This window comes from Nyctereutes procyonoides, unplaced genomic scaffold, assembly GCF_905146905.1.
Source record: "Nyctereutes procyonoides isolate TBG_1078 unplaced genomic scaffold, NYPRO_anot_genome, whole genome shotgun sequence".
Lineage (NCBI taxonomy): Eukaryota > Metazoa > Chordata > Mammalia > Carnivora > Canidae > Nyctereutes > Nyctereutes procyonoides.
Window position 1 is genome coordinate 18,080,343 of NW_026575160.1, and position 20,120 is coordinate 18,100,462.

The 20,120-nt window shown below is 36.8% G+C and overlaps 1 protein-coding gene across 6 annotated transcripts in view; it reads right to left on the reverse strand.

Moving 5' to 3' along the window:
* The window catches only part of PDE1C (phosphodiesterase 1C), a 488,089-nt gene that overhangs the window by 43,593 nt on the left and 424,376 nt on the right, over window positions 1-20,120 (reverse strand). For all 6 annotated transcript variants that reach the window (XM_055314667.1, XM_055314669.1, XM_055314672.1 and 3 more), the window contains 2 exons: window positions 13,127-13,357; window positions 6,438-6,515 (listed from right to left, as the gene is read on the reverse strand). In XM_055314667.1, coding sequence (XP_055170642.1) covers window positions 6,438-6,515; window positions 13,127-13,357 — 309 coding nt within the window. The remainder of the gene's footprint in view (window positions 1-6,437; window positions 6,516-13,126; window positions 13,358-20,120) is intronic.

The following is a 20,120-nucleotide window of genomic DNA, read 5'->3' on the forward strand; positions in this document are numbered from 1 at the left end:
CAAGATGGAAATTAGAAAGTATTTTAAACTAAATGTGAATACAAGTGCAACATGTTAAAATTTATGGCATACTACTAAAGTGGTACTTAGAAATTTACAGCACTTAATGCCTACATTAGAAAAAAATAAGTCAAATTAATCACATTAGCTTCCATATGGAAAGACTAGAAAATAAGGCAAACTCAACCCAAAAGTAAGCAGAAGAAAAAAAAGATAAATGAAATAAAAACAGAAAAACAACAGGGAATATTAATAATAATAATTAATAAAACTTATTATCCTCTAACCAGACTGGTCTAAGAAAAAAAGAGAAAAAAGATAAATTACCAATATAGAAGAATAGATTAAGTCACTACATATTCTACAAATAATAAAAGAATAATAAAATAGTATGAATATCCTTATGCCAATTTAATTCCACTATGACCTATAAATATACTTTGCATGACTTGGGTCCTTTTCAATTTATTGGGACTTGTTTTATATCTTACAATCTGGTATATATTGATAAATGTTCTGTGTGCACTTGAAAAGAACGTGTATTCTTTATTGTTGGGTATTCTAGGGACGCCAGTTGGGTAAAGTTGGTTGGTAATGTTAAAATCTTCCTTTCTTGCAGATTTTGTATCAATAGATATTCTATCAACGATTGAGAGAGGAATATTACTGTCTCTAATAAAATCATGGATTAAAAATTTTTTTACAGTTCATTTCATGTATTTTGGTGCATAAATATAAAGGATTATCATATAGTCTTGATAAATGGGCAACTTTATTATGAAATGAACTTCTTTACCTCGGTGATAGTGTTTGCAATGAAATCTATTTTGTGATAGTGTCTGCAATGAAATCTATTTTGTAGATACTAATGCAGGCCTTAAAGCTTTCTATTAGTGTTAATTGGTATGCCAATTTCCATCCTTTTACTTTTGGGCTATTTGTGTCTTTTTTTTAATAAAGGTAGACTATAATTGGGTTTTACAATCTGAAAACCTCTGCCTTTTTATTGGGGTGCTTAGGAAATTTAATGTCATAACTGATACCCTTAGTTTTAGGTTCATGATCCTGCTATTTGTTTCCTATTTGTCTCATATGTTTTTTGTTCCCTTATTACTTTTTGCCTTCTTACCAATTAAGTTTTTTTATTATTTCATTTATCTCTTTTGTTGGCTTATTAGCTATATGTCTCTGTTTTGTTATTTTAATTTAATTGCTTTAGAGTTTATAGCATATGCTTTTAATTTATCACAGTCTACTTTCAAATATTATATATATCACTTCATGTATAATATTAGAACTTTACAATAGTAAAGTTCCCAGCTTTTTATGCTATTGTTGTCTTTTTATGCTATTGTTTTATGTTATTTCAGTTTACAATAGTAAAGTTCCCAGCTTTTTATGCTATTGTTGTCTTTTTATGCTATTGTTTTATGTTATTTCAGTTGTATATGTTATTATTTATTTATTTATTTATTTATTTATTTATTTATTTATTTATGAAAGAGAGAGTGTACAGGAGGGGCAGAGAGAGAGAGAATCTCAAGCAGACTCCATGCTGATCATGAAGCCTGATCTCATGACCTTGAAATCACCACCTGAGCTAAAACCAAGAGTCAACCACCTAACCAAATGCACCACCCAGGCACCCCTCAGTTATATATGTCATAAATCAAACAATGTATTATCATTATTTTGTTCAAATAGCAATCTTTAAGAGGTTTAAATGATAAGAAAAAAATCTTGTATATTTATCCATCTAGGTATCATTTTTTTGTGTGCCTGATTCTTTTCTGCAGGTTCATATTTCCAACTGGCATAGTTATCCTACTGCCTTTCATTAACATTTCTTGTAGTGTGGATCTACTGGTGATGAATTCTTTCAGCTTTTATATCTGAAAGATATGTTTACTGTGTATGGAATTCTTTTTTTAAAGATTATTTCTTTATTTATTCATGAGATGTGTATGGAATTCTTAATTGAATTTTTTTTCTTTCAGCATATTAGCTCCACTGTCTTATTTGCATTGTTTCTGATAAGAAATCTACAATTATCCTTATCTTTGTTTATTGTACTTGAGTTTTTCCATTCCTCTAGCTGTTTTTAAATTTTCTTTTCTTTACTGGTTCTTAATAATATGATTATGGCATGCTTTGGTGTAATTTTCTTCAAATTTCTTGTGTTTGGCCTTTACTGAGCTTCTTGAGTCTGTGCATTTACAATTTTCATCACCCAGCAAAATTTTAGCCATCAAATATTTTTCTTTCCTCCTCTCCCTCTTCTTTATGTTGGGGATTCCAATTACACATACATTAGGCTGTTGAAGATGTCCTACAATTCATGGATGCTCTTTACAATTTTCTTTTGGTTTCATTTTGGATAGTTTTTCACTACTCTTTTCTTCCACAGTGTTTATCTAATTCACTATATTTATTATTAATCTTATCCAATGTTATTGGATAATTTCATCCAGTGTGTTTTCCACATCAGACACTGTACTGTTCATCTCTAGAATTTCCCCTTCTTTATATCTCCCATGTCTCTAATCAACTTCCAAACATATGGGCTATAGTTATAAGAACTACTTTAATGTTCTTGTCTGCTATTCTAACTTCTATTTCAGTTCTGGATTGGCTTCCATTGTTTCTCTCTCTCTCTCTCTCTCTCTCTCTCTCTCTCTCTCTGAACTTTAGTCTGGAGTAGAGTTAAGTTATTTGGAAATACTCTGATCCTTTTATGTCTTGCTTTCAAGGTTTATTAGATAAGACCAAAGCAGTATTTAGCCTACAGCTACCTACTCCCCCATTAATAAAATAAGACAATCGGGTGGATTCTACACAATTCTCTTTAAATGATGAGGTCTTCAAGTCCAGCTAGTGGGAATTGGCACTTTTCTTGCCTTATATGAAGTGTGAACATTAGGACCATTCCTTCTAATCTTCTTGAATGGTTCTTTCCTGATCTCAGGCAGTTTCCTACCTGCATGGTCAATCAGTACTCTGATGAGTGGATACTCTTTAGATCTCTGGACTTCTATATCTCTACAGATCTCTCCTCTCTGGTACTTTATCTTGTTAACTTCAGCCACCGCAGCTCTCCCTGGATCTTTATTCACTTCTTCAACTCAAGAAGTCCATCAGGTCTGCCTGGGTTCTCCCTCCTTATGCTGCCTGGAAACCCTCTCAAGGGACTACACTGAAGCAGTCATAGTGCTTATTTCATTTGTTTCCTGTTTCTTGAAGATCACTGTCTTTCATTTCATTTCTTTTTTTTTAAGATTTTTATTTATTTATTCATGACACACACACACACACCACACACACAGAGGTAGAGACGCAGTGTCTTTCATTTCTTAATGTCCAGTATCTTGAAGACTATTTTTCCACATAAGTTGTCTTTTATTATGATTATTATTGTTTCAGGTGAAAGGGTGAATCTAATTCTTATTAGTCCTCTTTGGCAGAAGCAGAGGTCCATAGATAGTCTTTTGTCTACTCTTTTCACTTTATATTGCTGACTTTTAAATTTCATGAACATCTTTAAATATTCCAATTCCCAGAACATTCAGTGAAGGAGAAATTCCTGCTGAACTTCTCTGGAGCTTGGCAAACAACCCTGTAGGGCCTAACTATAATCAATCTTTTAAGAGACACAAAACGGTGGCTATCTCTTACATCTCTGTTAATGTAGTCAAATAAAGTTAAGGGCAAATTCATATTTCCGAGCAACTCTTAAAAATTTTGGCAGGTCCAAGAGGCTATGCTGTTTCAAGAATGGCTAAAATCACACTGAAAAAGAACTCATTCACTGACACCCCACAAGTCTCCCAGTGACACTGTAAAAGTTTAGGCCCTAAGAGAATCTTGGCTCAGAGGCCCAGGTCTTTTAATGTTAGTACATTTCTCCCTAAGAGTAAACAAGGTAGTTTCAAAGGACATTCATTCTTTAAAGTCAGTTTGAAAATTAGTGCTACAGGATACTAAGGAGAACCTCAGTAGCCTGACAGAGATAATGTACAACTGCAATGTGTTCACTATGCCAGGATGTAATTTACGCTTTCAGCACACACCCCTTCCCTCTGTGAGTGCCTCAGCTCACTGGGGTTTGGGAATAACCAACTGTGGTCCAGTTTCCATCAAGCTTCTTTCTGAATGCATACAATGTTGCAATTTCCAACCATAGTGGGTTGGTCATACTGGGCACTGAATTGTGCTTGGATATTTCTTCTCAAAAATTAGAGCTGGTCACCACTGGTTCCCAGGGGGAGAGGCATGAAAAATAGTTAAATTGACTTCCTCTAGTCATCAAATGTAATAGGATCTATTAAAAAGAAATGACAAAATGTATGTGGTTGTTACTAGACAGCTTTTAAAAATAAATGTACCCACTATTCATGTATCATTTAAAATTTTTCCTAGAGAGTTTCGATGACCAAAGTTGAAGAGATAAATGAGACTGACTGAAATCTTTTCTACTTCATGCCACCAAGAATAGCTTTCATCCTAGTAAAGATTTTTGGCTAAGATAGCACAAGTAACTAAAGCCCAATGACCTATGTCCTTATGATATCAAAGCAGTAAGAATAACTGATATCATATTAGCCCATCTATGAAATTAAAATACAAAGTTGTTCATGTCCAACTTTGTGTATAAACTTGCTAGTATTATGAATATACCAGACCCATTTAAAGCAGTGGAAAGTTAGAGTTATGGAGGGAAAAAGAATTTTTCTTATTTACTGTACCCTATTCACCACCCTACGGAATCAAGAATCCTGTTCATTAAACAATCAAGCTTTACATTTATTTGCCCAATAGAACATTATTAATACCCATTTACCCTTTCCCATACCACCCTTTTAAAAAAAGTTGCTTAATTATTTTAAATACTTGGGGACAATTAAATTATAAAGGGCTCAGGTAAAATAAAAGGGCTTAATGAAGGTAATAAAATCTAATTCACAATGCCCATATAATATCATAATAGATATTTGTAGCACAATATGCAACAAGATCCCATGTTAAAGATTTGGGACTCAGTTTATTCTGTGCTTTTATGCTGTAGAAATTCAGATAGGCCACTAAATTTGGATGGGCTAGGTGTTCAGGTGCTGGGTTTATACATTACATTTATACTGCACATTTTCTGGCTTGCATTACCTTGACTTGGTTCAATGATATCTGGCAACAAATCTTAACTCTGCAACAGAGTCTAGCTAGGATGACACTCATTTTGAATTCTGTTTTGTCTCCCATGTAATTCATGTCTTAGTCACAATCATTCAAGGAAGGTATTTTTATTAGGTACATGGATTCCACTTACATAAACAATTTGGCGCGAAACTGCATATGGATGTTTCCTAGATATTATGTGGTAAGACACCTTGAATGAGCTTAAAAGAAAAGGCTTAAGAACCGATTTCACACATGAGTAAAGAAAACCTGTCATAGTGGCTTGAAGATGAAAGCTAGAAGGGCTGCTTCCTTTTTAATAGGTGGAGTTGTGTTCAAATTTTTTCTTACTCTTCGAACTGAATACACAGTATTTGTTCTTCAATGACGTTTAAACCAAACTATCAAAGAACAGCTTAGCATCCAAAATGTCTCCAGGAGGCATAACTCAAAGAGAGTCTGGGACTTTTGGAACAAACCATTACCGAGAAACTTGCGTTTTCAGTTTATCATGTACACATATGAAGGAGTTGCTATGAATAAGCCCAAGTTACAACTGAACCAGGAGATTTATATAAAAGGCGGGAACAGTTTTCTCAGTAGGATAGTACAAAGTCTGAAAGAGAATAAAATCTAAACTTTCAGGTTTTAGAAAGAGTAAGATGCTTTGTGAAAAGTAAGAGCAATGTTCATGGAGCACATCACAAGGTAGGTTCATTCTACCTTGGGGATTTGGTGGGGATTGCCATCCAAAGCTTGCCTTTGAGACTTGCTGACCAAACTGCATTATACAAATATGTCTGTTTTCCAATATGTGGGCCTTCCAACATAGTGATAACACTGGACAGATCTCTCATCTTATCAAAAGTAATAATTCCTCATTAAAAGAGAAAATGTGAAAATTGAAAACATGGAACATTTCCCATTTATGCTGCACAATTCATAATCAAAGACTTGTATTCCATCTCATTCCAACCAGCAAATCTAGAGTCAACTTTAAAGTTAAAATGAAAAAATGCCAAGTGGTAAAGACAGGGTGTAGAATGCATTTGTGATGGAGAAAGAATGGTGGAGGGGAAGAGATACAATGATAATCTGTAAATTATTGAAATACGGATTGAGTACTTCTTAAATGTAGTGAAGGGTTTTTTCAGGGTATAATATAAGAATATATTAACAACTATGATTTCAATCCTAGGTGTAATTCTAACAAACCTGCATTAAATTGCACATTTTATGGAAAAATATAATGGGAATTATGTTCTTACCATCTGTTTTCTTTGAATCACTTCCGACATTAGATTGATCCTTCCTGTCTGTCTTATTTTTACCATCTTTCAAGTCACCTGAAAGTAATAAACATGACAAACAGTATATGTATATAGTTAAAAGGGAAGTTATAACTAGTCTTAAATTTGTCAAGGTAAAAAGATGAAAAAAATGCATAATTTTAGTCATGAAGGGGGTACTTGTCTGAATGTAAATATCTTTTTAATCCATATATTAGGTCTTAAAAGCTAGATTATGATCTAGAAATTAAAACAAAGTTCCTGTTAAGCAACATTACACTTAAGCCAATAATGTTTATTTTCCAAGAAAGGCAATTCAGCTTTATTACTGAGCTGTGGAGTGTGGAAAAACTTAGGTCAAATGTAAGTTATCCCAGCTAATAGCTACTTAACCTCTATATGCTTCAATTTCCTCATCTGCAAAATGGGGATGATAATAGCTACTTTATAGACATAATAAAAGGACAAATGTATTTAAGCTAGTGAATGTAATATCTGGCACATCATACAATGACAACTGAACTCTAAAACAGAGTTATAAATGGTATTCTAAGTAATGAGCTTGTCAAAATATGATTTGTAAATGTTAAAAAAACACTATGCAGGGGGATCCCTGGGTGGCTCAGCAGTTTAGCATCTGCCTTTGGTCCAGGGTGTGATCCTGGAGTTCTGGGATCGAGTCTGAGGATCGAGTCCCATATCAGGCTCCCTGCATGGAGCCTGCTTCTCCCTCTGCCTGTGTCTCTGCCTCTCTCTCTCTCTATGTGTGTGTCTCTCCTGAATAAATAAATAAAATCTTAAAAAAAAACACTATGCAAACAAATGTAGAATAAACACATGTCAAAAACTTAATTCATTCACAAAGGAATCAGAGAGATGGTGCTAAGGGCATTTAAGGAAATGGGTATTTATAGGTAGAAAACTGTTAAAATAAGATTGATGTGTTAGAAACAAAACTGGTCATGTCCTACAGGGCAATAAAAATAATAACCTGTGAGTGGGGGGAATCTCTTCTAACAGTCAAAAATCTCTAAGTTAGCATGTAACTTTACAGTACCTAGGCTTGCGTCAAGGTAAATGACAAGGTTAAACACAGTCATGTTCTAAAGCAGAAGTCACTAGGCAACCCAGGTGGCTCAGCGGTTTAGCACTGCCTTCAGCCCAGGGTGTGATCCTGGAGACCCAGGATTGAGTCCCACGACGGGCTCCCTGCAGGGAGCCTGCTTCTCCCTCTGTCTGTGTCTCTGCCTCTCTCTGTGTGTGTCTCTCATGAATAAATAAATAAAACATTAAAAAAAATAAAGCAGAAGTCATCAAAATGTAGCTCATGGGCCAATCTGGAAATAGAGATCTTTGGGAATATGATGTCCATCTGTTTACATATTGTCTGTGGCTGCTTTCATGCTGCAGTGGTAGGTGCCACATAGTTGCAATAGAGACACACAAAACTAGGAGTAGTTACTGGCTGGGCTAACACAGAGAAAGCTTGCTGACCCTTGTCTAAGAGAATTAAATAATCCGTGGCCATGTTTGTCCACCAGTATGTCACTGTGACATTGAAAGGACATGACATCCCTTCCCCCAGCCCTATTCTCAAGTTTTGGAAATTCTTCTTACAATCTTACTAATAGCATCTTTGATTTTAGCCTGCATAAAACCCAGAATACACAACATTACAACTAAAATACCAGTACTTCTTAAAGCAAGAAGACCCTAAGAATAATTTGCAACCAGGGAGGACTATCTTTTTTTTTTTAAAGAAAAGATAGAGGTCCTATCTTTTTTTGCTTTCTTTGTGCCAGGCAGTGTGATAAATGCTTTGTGTGCAGCATTTCACTAAATTATTTCAACAATCCCATTATGAAAGTACTGTTATTGCAAGTAGACAAATTCATCACAGTTTAATTCACTAAATTATCTATTTGCAGAATAACAAACTCATCAAATGATGTTTTCCAAGCGTGGGTTTTCCTTTGACTTCACTGCAGCCACTGTGTCACACGCTGGTCAATCCTGCTGTGTTGAGTGCAGTGCACTGGCTGCTGGTTGCCAATGGTTCACACATCATCCTGGCCCCACCTCTGCCTATAACCTTGCATGTATTTCTCCTTCCAGCAGCAGAAATGCTCCTGTTGGCCTCTGCAGACCTGGTTTAAGCAATTCGTCTGACAGTTTTTGCATATATGGCCAACAGATCTTTCCACAAAGTGATTTTGTTTAAGCAGACTTGTGAAGAATGGACATGAAACTCATATTACCATCTCCATTTTATGGCTATGGAACCTAAGGCTTGGAAAAAGTAATCTACCACAATATACACAGATGGCTTTGAGTCTAGAAGCTAAGCTTTCAACCACTGTATCTTGCAACTTTCCTATGAAGCTTAAGTTTTCAATTTCTGTTTATTGCTGCCATTTCTAAATGCCTTTGGCCTACATATTTATAAAGAAATGGTTATCTAAGCATAATTCAAGACCATTTTGGGTTGTGATATAGTCAACATAGTAAGTATTTTCAATGGAGTTTGATAAATCCTAAGCTAAGAGTCAATAAATTCTCCAAGTTTCCTCTTACTCTTAATTCTGAAATAGGATGAACTGGCTGAAGGGACTGAGGTAAAAGGGGGTCAACTCTAGGCAAGGTGTAAGCAGGAGGAATTCAAGTGAAGGGCATGGTCATCACCCTTTACCACCACCAATGACCAAAGGGAGAATTCCTTTGGAGGTCCCATGAACAGTTCAAATATTGGCTCTTGTTTTAAGGATGCCAGAGATGGATTCAAGGATTTTGAGCCCTATCGTCGAACTAATTCCCTGTAGAAAAAAATCCTTCTTTCCTAAATGAGCCTTCACATCCTAATGCACAATACTTTACACCTTCAAGGTTTCCATGGACTGGAGCTTTATGTACAGCTGCATCAAGATCAGGACGTCTTCCAGAAATCATAGGAGGGTTCAATTTGCTGGATTCTAGGCAGCAGCCTGTGGCAACCTGCTTTTTCCTCAGTCAGGGTTGGGGAGGTTGAGAAAGGAAGTACCTTGTTGGAAACCAAAGCTTAAGGGATCTCATAGATGCTGATGAGAACACCTCTAGAACCCCACTTAACCAATGTTCTCTGGTTCTATCCCGGAAATATCTTGGGTGACCACAAAGAAGGATTATGGGAAAGTGACACATATTTGTTTGATGATGTTCCTTGAACAGAATCCATTAGGTAATTTCCCATGGGTTGTATATGGAGTAATGGCTGATGTGAGCTGTTATTCAATAAACAGAGGAAACAAAAGAGCCTTTCTGCACAGTTATAAATCATTTTAATTAGGCTGCTGTAACACAGTCCCGAACCACCATTAGCTTTTCTTATTATTGCTCAAAATTGACTTCTTTTCCCATGTCTCATTTAATACTTAATTTTTAAGGGAAATGGTAGACTGTTGATTACTTTGGGAAATAAACAGTTGTGAAATCAACCCAGCCTGGTTGAAAATTTGGTCTCCTATTTGTCTCTTTCAGGGTCTCTCTCTAATGGTCTTCAAAATAGATTACTGCCACCTCTACCCTCTCTGGGTATTTGTTTATACTCATTGCATAGAATTCATAACTTTCTCTATGATTGGCATGTTTTTGTTCATTGGTTTCTCTCCCTCAGCAGACCAGGGGTTGGTAACATGGCCCCATTGCCTGATATTATATGGCCCACAAACTAAGAATAGTTTTTATATTATTAAATAGTTGAAAAAGGAGAATATTTAATGACAGTTGAAAATTATATAGAATTCACACTTGAATTTTCATAAAGTTGTATTGGAATACAGCCATGCTCCTTTGTTTATATCCTTTGTTTATATTATATATAATATATTGTTTGTTTATATTATCTGTGGCTGCTTTTACACTCAAACATAACTGTTCAGCAGTTGCAACAGAGATTGCATGGCTCCCCAAATCTACAATATTTACTATCTTGTCCTTTACAGAAAAAGTACGCCAAACCCTGGAATAGATTATAAACTTATTGTGGACCTCAGCTGAGCCTCAATATTCTTCTGATTTCCTAGTCTCCCCAATAATGCCAAAACTTGCAAACAGTAGGGATATGCTGATTATGAAATACAGAATTTGGACTTGGACCTAAATTTGACTTGAAATCTCTACTTAGTGGTTGCTTGACCTTAAGCAAGTGATTTAACCTGAATCTCTGTTTCCTCATCTGCAAAATGGGAATGATATATCTACCTCACAGAGCTGTTAGCATTTTTTATATGACTTAGTGTAGGTAAAAATCTCATGTACAACATCTGGCACATATTATGCATTCAATAAATGTTATTGTTAAAGGAAGACATTTTAACCCACTTTTCTAAAAGAAAAAAAAAAGTAGGGAAGAAACCACATCTTGCCCCTCTCAGGAGCCCTTCAATACTCCTTCTCTGAGAAGGAGATACTCATCTAGAAGGAGGAGTTTGAGAATGCATAGCTTCAGCTCAGCCACCCAATTCTCTGGTTCCCAAACCCCTTTGAGATGTGTTTTCCACAAGACACACCTTTTCTGTCACTCCACGAGCAGCCTGCCAGGGTGCTGGGGTGCTGGGGTGCTGGGGTGGGAAAGAGGTGGCAGTTCCTAGGCCTGCCTGCTCTGCCAGTGTCTGGTTGGTTAAGCTCAGTTCAAGGCTGATGGATGAAGTAGCCTATGTGCTCAGCAGACCGAGTCCCATTTTCCAATCCAACTCCAGTTGCAGTAGAGCTAATATTTTGATCACGGACTTTCTGATACTGTATCTCTCTCTGAGAGAGCTCAGGAGGTTCTGAACTCGGGAGGGGATGAGAAGGGATCTTCTGCACTGCCCTCTAACAGCAACAGGTATATCATAATTCTTATAAAACTGAACATATTTTCTGGACAATGATGCACCTGAATGCAAAGCAAACCAGTTAGGAGCAGTCTCCAGAACCAGGCTGTTGAGGTGCAGCACAGAGTGGAAGAAGGCCTTCTCAATTTCCTAGGGTGCTCATGGCGTCACATGAGGGAATTTATGCAAAGCCCTTGGAACATGATAGGAGCTCTTAATATTATCATATGTATTAAAATATTGTTTCTGGATTCTATATGTTCTGTATGTTCATTGTAAAAATAATTGGAGAGTGTTATGCTAAGCACCTTCTACATATTCCTCATTCACTCAGGCTGGGTAACATACATAACAGCTACAGTGTGGCCTACCAGGTGGATAAGAGAACAAACCTGTAAAGAGAGGACTTAGAGCAGCATCTGGTGTATAGTCAATAGATGCTAGTTATTCTACCGTTGTCATAGTTTCTGCTATCATTCTCATTACTGGAGGCTCACAGTGGCCCTGCTGTGAACAGGAATTATTATACACATTTTACGGAGCCACTAGAAAGTTAAGGAACCTGGCCAAGGCCACCAGGAAGTGAAAGGCACAGCTGTGACTTGGATTCAGGTCTATCGAACTGCAAAACTACCTTGCCACAATTTGGCACTTGAAGGCTCCAGAGACTCTGGCCTTCCTGCTCTTCCCTAAACAAGGTGGCCAATCCCATGCCCTTTTGCCTTAGCTCATCTCGTTTCCTCTGGTGAAGAAGGCCCTGTCCCCTATCTGACTGGCAAAGTTCAGTATTTAAAACACAGTTCAGGCACCACCACTTCCTGAAGCTTTCTTTGACATTTCTCCATTCCAGGAGCCCCAGAGCAACAAAGCTAATGTCCTTTTTTTTTTACATGATCCTTGATCATTTTAGCTGCCATGCCATGACTTTTATTTGCTCAGAATTATTTCCAAGGCTGTCTATGTTCTCTCTGAGATTGTGGACTTCCTGTGGCCTTTGCATTTCTTTTTTTCTTTTTCTTTTTTTTTTTTAAGATTTTACTTATTCATGAGAGACAGAGAGAGGGGCAGAGACATAGGCAGAGGGAGAAGCAGGTTCCCTGCAGGGGGGCAGGGAACCTGATGTGGGACTCAATCCCAGGACCCGGGGATCATGACCTGAGCCAAACACAGACACTCAACACTGAGCCACCCAGGTGTCCTGGCCTTTCCATTTTTAAATACTCAGTGCCAAGCACAAGGCACAAGGTGGTGACCAGATCAATCTGGTTTGCCTGGTACTTTTTTGGCTTTAAAATCTGAAACTCTGGATGCCAGGAAATTCCCCAGTACCAAGCAAATGGGATAAGGTGGTCACCATAATGTATATACTTTTTTACCTACAGACATACAGACACATTCTACTGGAATAGACCCTAGATAGACCTAAGCCCCAGCCCTGCCTGCTAGAGGGATAGTACCCACATCAGATGGACTTTCCATCCACCCATCTGGGCAGTGAGCACTCAGGAAAATGCTGAGATAGTTATGAGTTACCTCCTCAATGGCTAGGCAGGCACTGGCTAGAGTCTCCAGAATGGTTGGGAAAGGCTTAGAAGCTCCAAGTCTCCCCAAAGGGAATGGCCTAAGCCAGTCTCTGGCTTCATCTGATGGGATCCTCATGGGGCCCAGGGCCCAGTGAGGTGTGATCAGCAGCAGCTGGGAAGACCAGACACACCTGGCTCAGAGAGCCAACCACATAGGTGCCGTTATTTGCCAGTTTTCGTTCATTAAGTCATTGACATCCCAATGAAAGAGTTCCACCAGTGAAACTGTACTCACCATTCTGTTGTTTTTCTCCTGAGGACTTCTCAGATTTGGAATTCTTCCCACGAGGGTTGTCACTTTTGTTTGTGCGTGTTCCGTTAACTTGATTCTTAGCTTCTCCAGATGTCTTTTTTTCGGTTTTGCCAGCCGCACCCTCTTCAGCCTGGCTTTTGGCTTCCATTTCCTTTTGCTTCTCCTCTGCAGCCAGGCGAGCTTTTTCCTCTGCCTCCTTCTTGGCCTTCTCCTCTGTATCCATGGCAAGTCAGGAAAGACACAGAAAAGATGAAAGGAGGTCACGCTATTAGGAGAATTGCCTCTTCAAACAAAAACAAGTATTTGCACTGAGTGTTTGGGATCTATTTTTGATTAATTCAAGTCAGGTTAGTGTGTATATTCAGGAAACCAATAATATAGGTTCATGGTGATGTCATTTCTGAAAATAGTGGGTGAGAAAAAGGAGCAGGGAGAAAGTAATAATAAGGATCATAATAATTAATAAACCAATATAACAATTGGCATTTTCAATGTTTATCATCAATAACTTCTCTTGAGTGTGTCCTCTATGCCAGGTATTACACTAAGTGCTTTTCAAGGATTACTTCTTTTCATTCCCAAAACAGCCTTAGGCAGTAGCTACTTTCATTTTAGCTCTATTTTACAAATGTGAAATCAAGGCTCTGGAACATTACAAAACCCTTCCATGACCCCAGTAGAAATTGGAGTTTCATGGATATCTGCTTAGGATCTGGAGTTTAAACATAGACAATTGATAGCAAAACAGAAAGACAGGAAAAATAATTGCCACTAGAATAACACAGTTTCAGGTCAGTGTTTATGAATTTAAAAGTAAGAAGAGGATAATCAAGCCTTACAAAAAGCATGGTCTTCAAACTGTCCACAAGATTAGAGGTAGTCTTTTTGTTGTTGTTGTTGTTGTTGTTGTTGCTGTTTTTTTAGAGGTAGTCTTTAGTTTGGGCAGATACCCTAGTCTTCCCCTTTAATGAGAGAATGTCAGCCTCGTTTCTAATTCTGTTTACTGTGAAACGGTCTGGCTCTGTGTTTCACCAAAAACATAGGGTAGTTGCATATGGTCAAGCATTCATGACAAGATTGTTTCATTCATTCAACTAATATCTATTGAGAAGTGACAGTGTCAAGCACCATTTTAGGCACTGGGATTATAGCAGCAAGCAAGATTTAATGGAACAGAAAAGATCATAATTAAGTAAGCAAGTCACTAAGATAATTTCAGGTGGTAAAAAGGAGTTTGCCAAAAAGGTAAAGCAAAGTAATATGATGGAACAGTATAAGAGAAGGAGGTGGCATTAGATCAGGAGGTAAATAAAATGCTATTTGACAAATTCTTAATGATGAATTGCTGGCCATGAAATAATCAGGGAAAATCACATTCCAGGCAAAGAAAATAAAAAATGTCAAGGCCATGAGGTAGGAATGAGCTTGGTATGTTCAAGAGATACTAAGTTAGTCAGTATGGCTAACATAGATCTAGAAGAGTTTGGTGACAGATGACGTGGTCAAACAACCAAGGACATGCAGAGTTGAGACCTTGCAGGGCCTTGGAGGCAATGAAGTGGTGCTGGGTTGTAGGAAATAACACACACCTAACAGAAGCCAATCCTCCCTTAGGGGAGAGACTCGCTCTGCTTAGCATCCAACGGATTCAAAAGGCCTTCCAGATTGTGGCATCCATTATAAAAAGCATTACTGCATTTTTTTTTCTCTACATATGTTAAAAATATCCTACACCTCATTATCAAGGGTCCTCTTCATTTTCCTTGGATAGTCTTGTTCCTGAAAAAGCTAGCCTTCATAGACAACAAGTTTGTTTTTAATCTAATAGGCACCCGAGTGGTTATGTTTCCCCTTGTTTTAACTGCTTAAGAGCACAAAGCCCAAATCTGATCCAGTTCACATGTTCATAGCATTTTACGGCATTGTATTTTGTGGATGTCTGTGATCTCTGGCTTCATTTTGCTTTTCCTGCCCCTACACTTGCCTGGCTCAAATGTCCTCTTTAATATACTATGAAGTTTTCATTAATCTTTTCATTGATCATCTATCCAATCCATCCAACTCAATGCCCTGGCCTCACCCTATTCACATTAAATCATATTCTGGAGGGAGAGGGACAAGGATGGGATATTTTAAAAGCTCTCCAGATGATTCTAACATGCAATCAGCATTGACAAGAGCTGATTTAAATTTTAAATGTTTGCCATTCAAAATTTCCTGACATTCTGCTTCCCAACAGGGTGTGTTTATACTTTACAATGAAAAGGTAAGGAAAGATTTCTTTACAAAATAACATAATTATGCACATATAGAATATAATATGTCTTCTGACTTCTACAGAAAGGTACAACTAGAGAGTAAGAGAATGCCCTTGCAAATGTTGAGATGGCATTCTCAGTAGACTTCAGGGTCACAGAATGGCCCCCTGGAATGTTCACCCAGACTTTCTTTCATCCTCCCATAGTGTCCTGAAGACAGAGGTCAAATGTCATTTCCATTACTGGATTCCAGTAATGTACCAATTCCAGCTTGGTACAGTACCCAACACATAGCAGATACTCATGGAGAATTGGTTAACTAAAATAAAATGTGCACAAGGGGTATGAGTCACCCTATTTGCCAATGAACCTGACTTGTACATCTTCCATCACCTGTAATTTTCTGTGTAAAATACAGAAAGTATGCAAATTCTATCCTGGAAGACTTAGCCATCTGACAAATGTTGGCTTTCTTAACTACCAATACAAGTGAGTAAAAAGATGGCTGTACTCACTACACAGAGAGGAAAAGTGAGGAGGAAGAGCATTTTCAGTCATACTCAGGTATCAGGTTAACTAATTCATGGTCCCCTCACAGAATCCCCACTGAAGCCGTGGCAAACTTTCAACATTCAAAATATCCACAAGTCAAAAGTAACTGATAAAAACTGAAGGTATTAAATTATGGTTTGTTACAGAAGAGCATAAAATACTATCTGGGCAAGAAAAATTCATTTGACAACTGAGTCAGAACAATTTTCTATGGAAAGTCTAGCAAAAAAAAAAAAACCTGGGAGGAGGTACATTTTAAAAAACAAGTCTGTTTTTGCTGAACTACTGCTGACAGCAGGCAATAGGCAATTAATGTTTGAATTAATGAATGGTAGCTCTTACGACATCATAATCAGACCCTAGGTGAGCCTGCCCCACTGTATGACTCCTTTCACTACACCAACTGTGTTCCAGCAGGTGGCTCTGCAATGTTCTTCAATTACTCTACTTCCATCTCTCCTTGATTCTTTGAAATATCTAGTTTTTTTTTTTGAAATATCTGGTATTAATGTGACCAGCCATCAGTACACAGTGATATTACTCAAAACAGGTATGGAAAAAACAAGCAAACGTATAAATAAGAAAAAAAATAGAGATGAGGTATGTTTGTGCCACTGTACTCAGATTCCCGTATATTTTCAGGATGAAATTATTAGTATACAGAAATCTTTCCTACGAAGAGAAAAAGTAGGCAAGCATGCAATTAATTTGTTCCAAGGATAACATATTTAGAATTAACTGTTCAGCTCTTAGGTTTAGGATCTGTGGCATTTGTCGGCTTCTAGACTAGCAGAAAGCAAATGTCATAGTGCAACTCCATTCCTTCTGCTTCCTATTTCAGACTATCTGTGGTAATTTGACTCACTATAAAATTGGCCCCAACAAGAAGCTAATGTATTATGGTAGAGAAAAGCAGAGTAGAGCCCTCATGATCCATAAATCTCATTCCTCCTGAGAGCTGGTTCTATCCCACACTGAATGTCTATGCATTCTGAGAGAAGTGCATTGATTTGCTTCATTCATTTTCCTTTTCTGAATAATGGCTTATAGTCTCTTGATTAAAAATGATATTGAACTAGTTATCCCTTGATATAATTTTCTGAATTGCCTACTTACATTATCTACGGATATAGATAATTGTTCCAAGGATAACATATTTAGGGGGAAACTAGAGGGAAAGAAAAGGAGAGATACTAACAGAAAAACAAGCAACCAAAATACTATATGAATTTTGAATAGTTAACTCTTAGTCATATATGAAAATAATAACAAAAATACTTCTAGATATCTAAAGACTCAGAAGATGTTCACACAAGATCTTTCTAAAAATGGAAGCCAAGAAGTGCTCCAGCTGACCACAAAACTCAATGAGTATTAGAAACTCAAGAATGGAAAAAAAAAAAGAAAAAGAAACTCAAGAATGAGGAAAATATATAAATGATGTGCAATAAAACTGGTAACTCTTAGTGTCAAATAAAAATAACTGTTGTTAAGCTAGATATAAAACTTGAAGCAAATATTAAAAATAATATTAAGGTTAATTATAAAAATAACAATTTACTTCTAATCATCTAGATTAAAAATCTCATGGTATTTCAACAAAAACAGTGATTATGGAGGAGATAAATAAAAATACAATAAATGTCTCAGCATTTGCAAAGGAGTGGCATTATATACCGTTTCATATTTTTGTTGATTGACACATAAGTCAATAAAAATGTAAAGGTGATCTCTGGTAAAAGAAAAATAAGATATATTTAAAGAGACCATTTACAAAGCTAGCTAGTGAGTAGGGTTATGGGCAAATAGATAAAGAGGATTAAAAGGTACAAACTTCCAGTTACAAAATAAGTAAGTCACAGAGATGAAAACTACAGTATAGGAAATATACTCAATAATATTGTAATAGGGCAGCCCTGGTGGCCCAGTAGTTTAGTACTTCCTTTGGCCCGGGGTGTGATCCTGGAGACCTGGGATCAAGTCCTGCATCGGGCTCCCTGTGTGGAGCCAGCTTCTCCCTCTGCCTGTGTCTCTGCCTCTTTCTCTCTCTCTGTGTCTGTCATGAATAAATAAAATCTTCAAAAATAATAATACTGTAATAATGTTGTATGTTGACAGATGGTGACTATACTTATCCAAAAAAAGAACATAAAATTAAAAGTCATATGATAAACTAGATAGGGCAGAAATTGCAAGATATTTTGTCAACTGAAGATTAACTATCTTTTATATATAAAGAGCTACTATGAATCAATAATAAAAATATAAACATCCTAATGGAAAAAATGAAGGGGGCAAAAACACAATGAAATACCTTCTACTTCTATTGGAAGACATTAAAAAAAGACAACTTTATAGAAAGAAATTTAATAATATACATCAAGAGCTTTATAGTTTTTCATCTACTTTGACAGAGGAATTCCACATCTAGAAATTTATCCTAAATAAATAATCAGAGGTTGGCCCAAAGACTTTTGACCTTGTATGTTTATACCTGTTATATACAATAATGAAGAACTGAAAACCAAAATGTGCAGAAATAAAGGAATACTAACTACTACATACAATGTAGCCATTTGAAGCATACTTTCAAGAATTTTCAGTATCAAGATAAAATGCTTAAAATAAAAATAGTAAAACAAAATACAGAACAATATTATGCTATGATCCCAATTTATGGGGAAAATTTTTACTTATACATTTCATCAATGTCTGGCTGGAAAGATTAAAAGTAAAAGTGAAATATATATATATATATATATATATATATATATATATATGTATGTATTTCAGCATTATAATCTAAACACAAAAAATGTTTATAAGGCATTAAATATTGATCAATATTGATCAGACTTGCAAATTATTATACTTATGCATCTTATTTGGGAATAATAATGATTTTCAGCCCTGAGAGCTGTTAAGAAATACTGATTTAATTTTTTCTAACAACTATGGGTTCTGGTCCAGCCAGCTTTGTATCAGGTTGGTTAAAAAAACCAAGACTTTGGATCTCATTCTAATCAATTTAATACCAACATATGTTCAAGTACCCCATGCAGGTCAGGCTTTCTTGAAATCATAGTTTTCTGGTAGAAAAGAAGAATGAGCAAAACAGCTTAGGATAATCTCTTAACCACCAGTGAACTAGTCAACAGCATTACTGGGCGGCTAAAACTGTTACAGAGTATTAGATATAGGTTGGTATTTTTACCACCATCTTCCTAACTCTGCATCCAAGCCTCTAACTTTCTTTTCCGATTTTTTTCAAATAACAGCTATGAGTTATCAGGCACCAACCACACACAGGCTCCATTCTCAGTGCTTTACAGATTTATTTCTGTTCTTTGCATCAACTCTGTGATGTGTATTATCATCCTCAGAAGGTAATTTTCGCAAAGAATCTGCATGAATCTGCCAAAAAGCACAGTGCAAGCAGGGATTCAATTCTCCATTTCCCCACTAACTGAAATGTGCTTTGGATACTCAAACCATCCTCCCACAAAACGTACATAACCCAGGCTTTGTGCCTCTGTCCACTTCCTTTCTCCTCGCTCCCCATTTTAAAATATAACACCTCCTGCAGGACTAACCTCAGGCATCCTTGAAGTCCTGGCTACAAGATGCCTTCCCAAACACCCCCAGCAGATTTAGGGACAAGTCCCTTTATACCTCCAAAATAGCTTAGTCATATCTCAATCGGCATACCTGACATTTTGTTAACTATTAGCGTTTATTCATCTGTCATTCTTGAAGTGCCAGTTTTCTGCTGGGAAAGCAGCCGTCTAATGCTCCCCTCGGTGATTAGTTTCAGAAGGTAACTTAAGTAAACTAGATAACGGCAAACAAATTATTTCGAAGTACCTCTTTAGATTGTGTGTTGTCAGGAATTGGATTTTCAAATGTAATGAGTGTAATTGATTATAAGAGCATGCTTCTTTTGAGGTGATGTAGTAGCTGCCATTGCTGCTTGCATGGGCTGCCAGCAGGGAGAATTTAAATGTTTAAAGCATCTGAATAGACTGTGAGAGGCTACACTTAAGATATGGAAGAGGTGTTGGCTCCGCAGCTCAGGGTCCAACATCTGTCCTGAAATGATAAGGACCCAATTATGCCTTAAAAGTGCCATACACTTAAACCTTTTGCCCCACCTGAAAGGAGCAGCC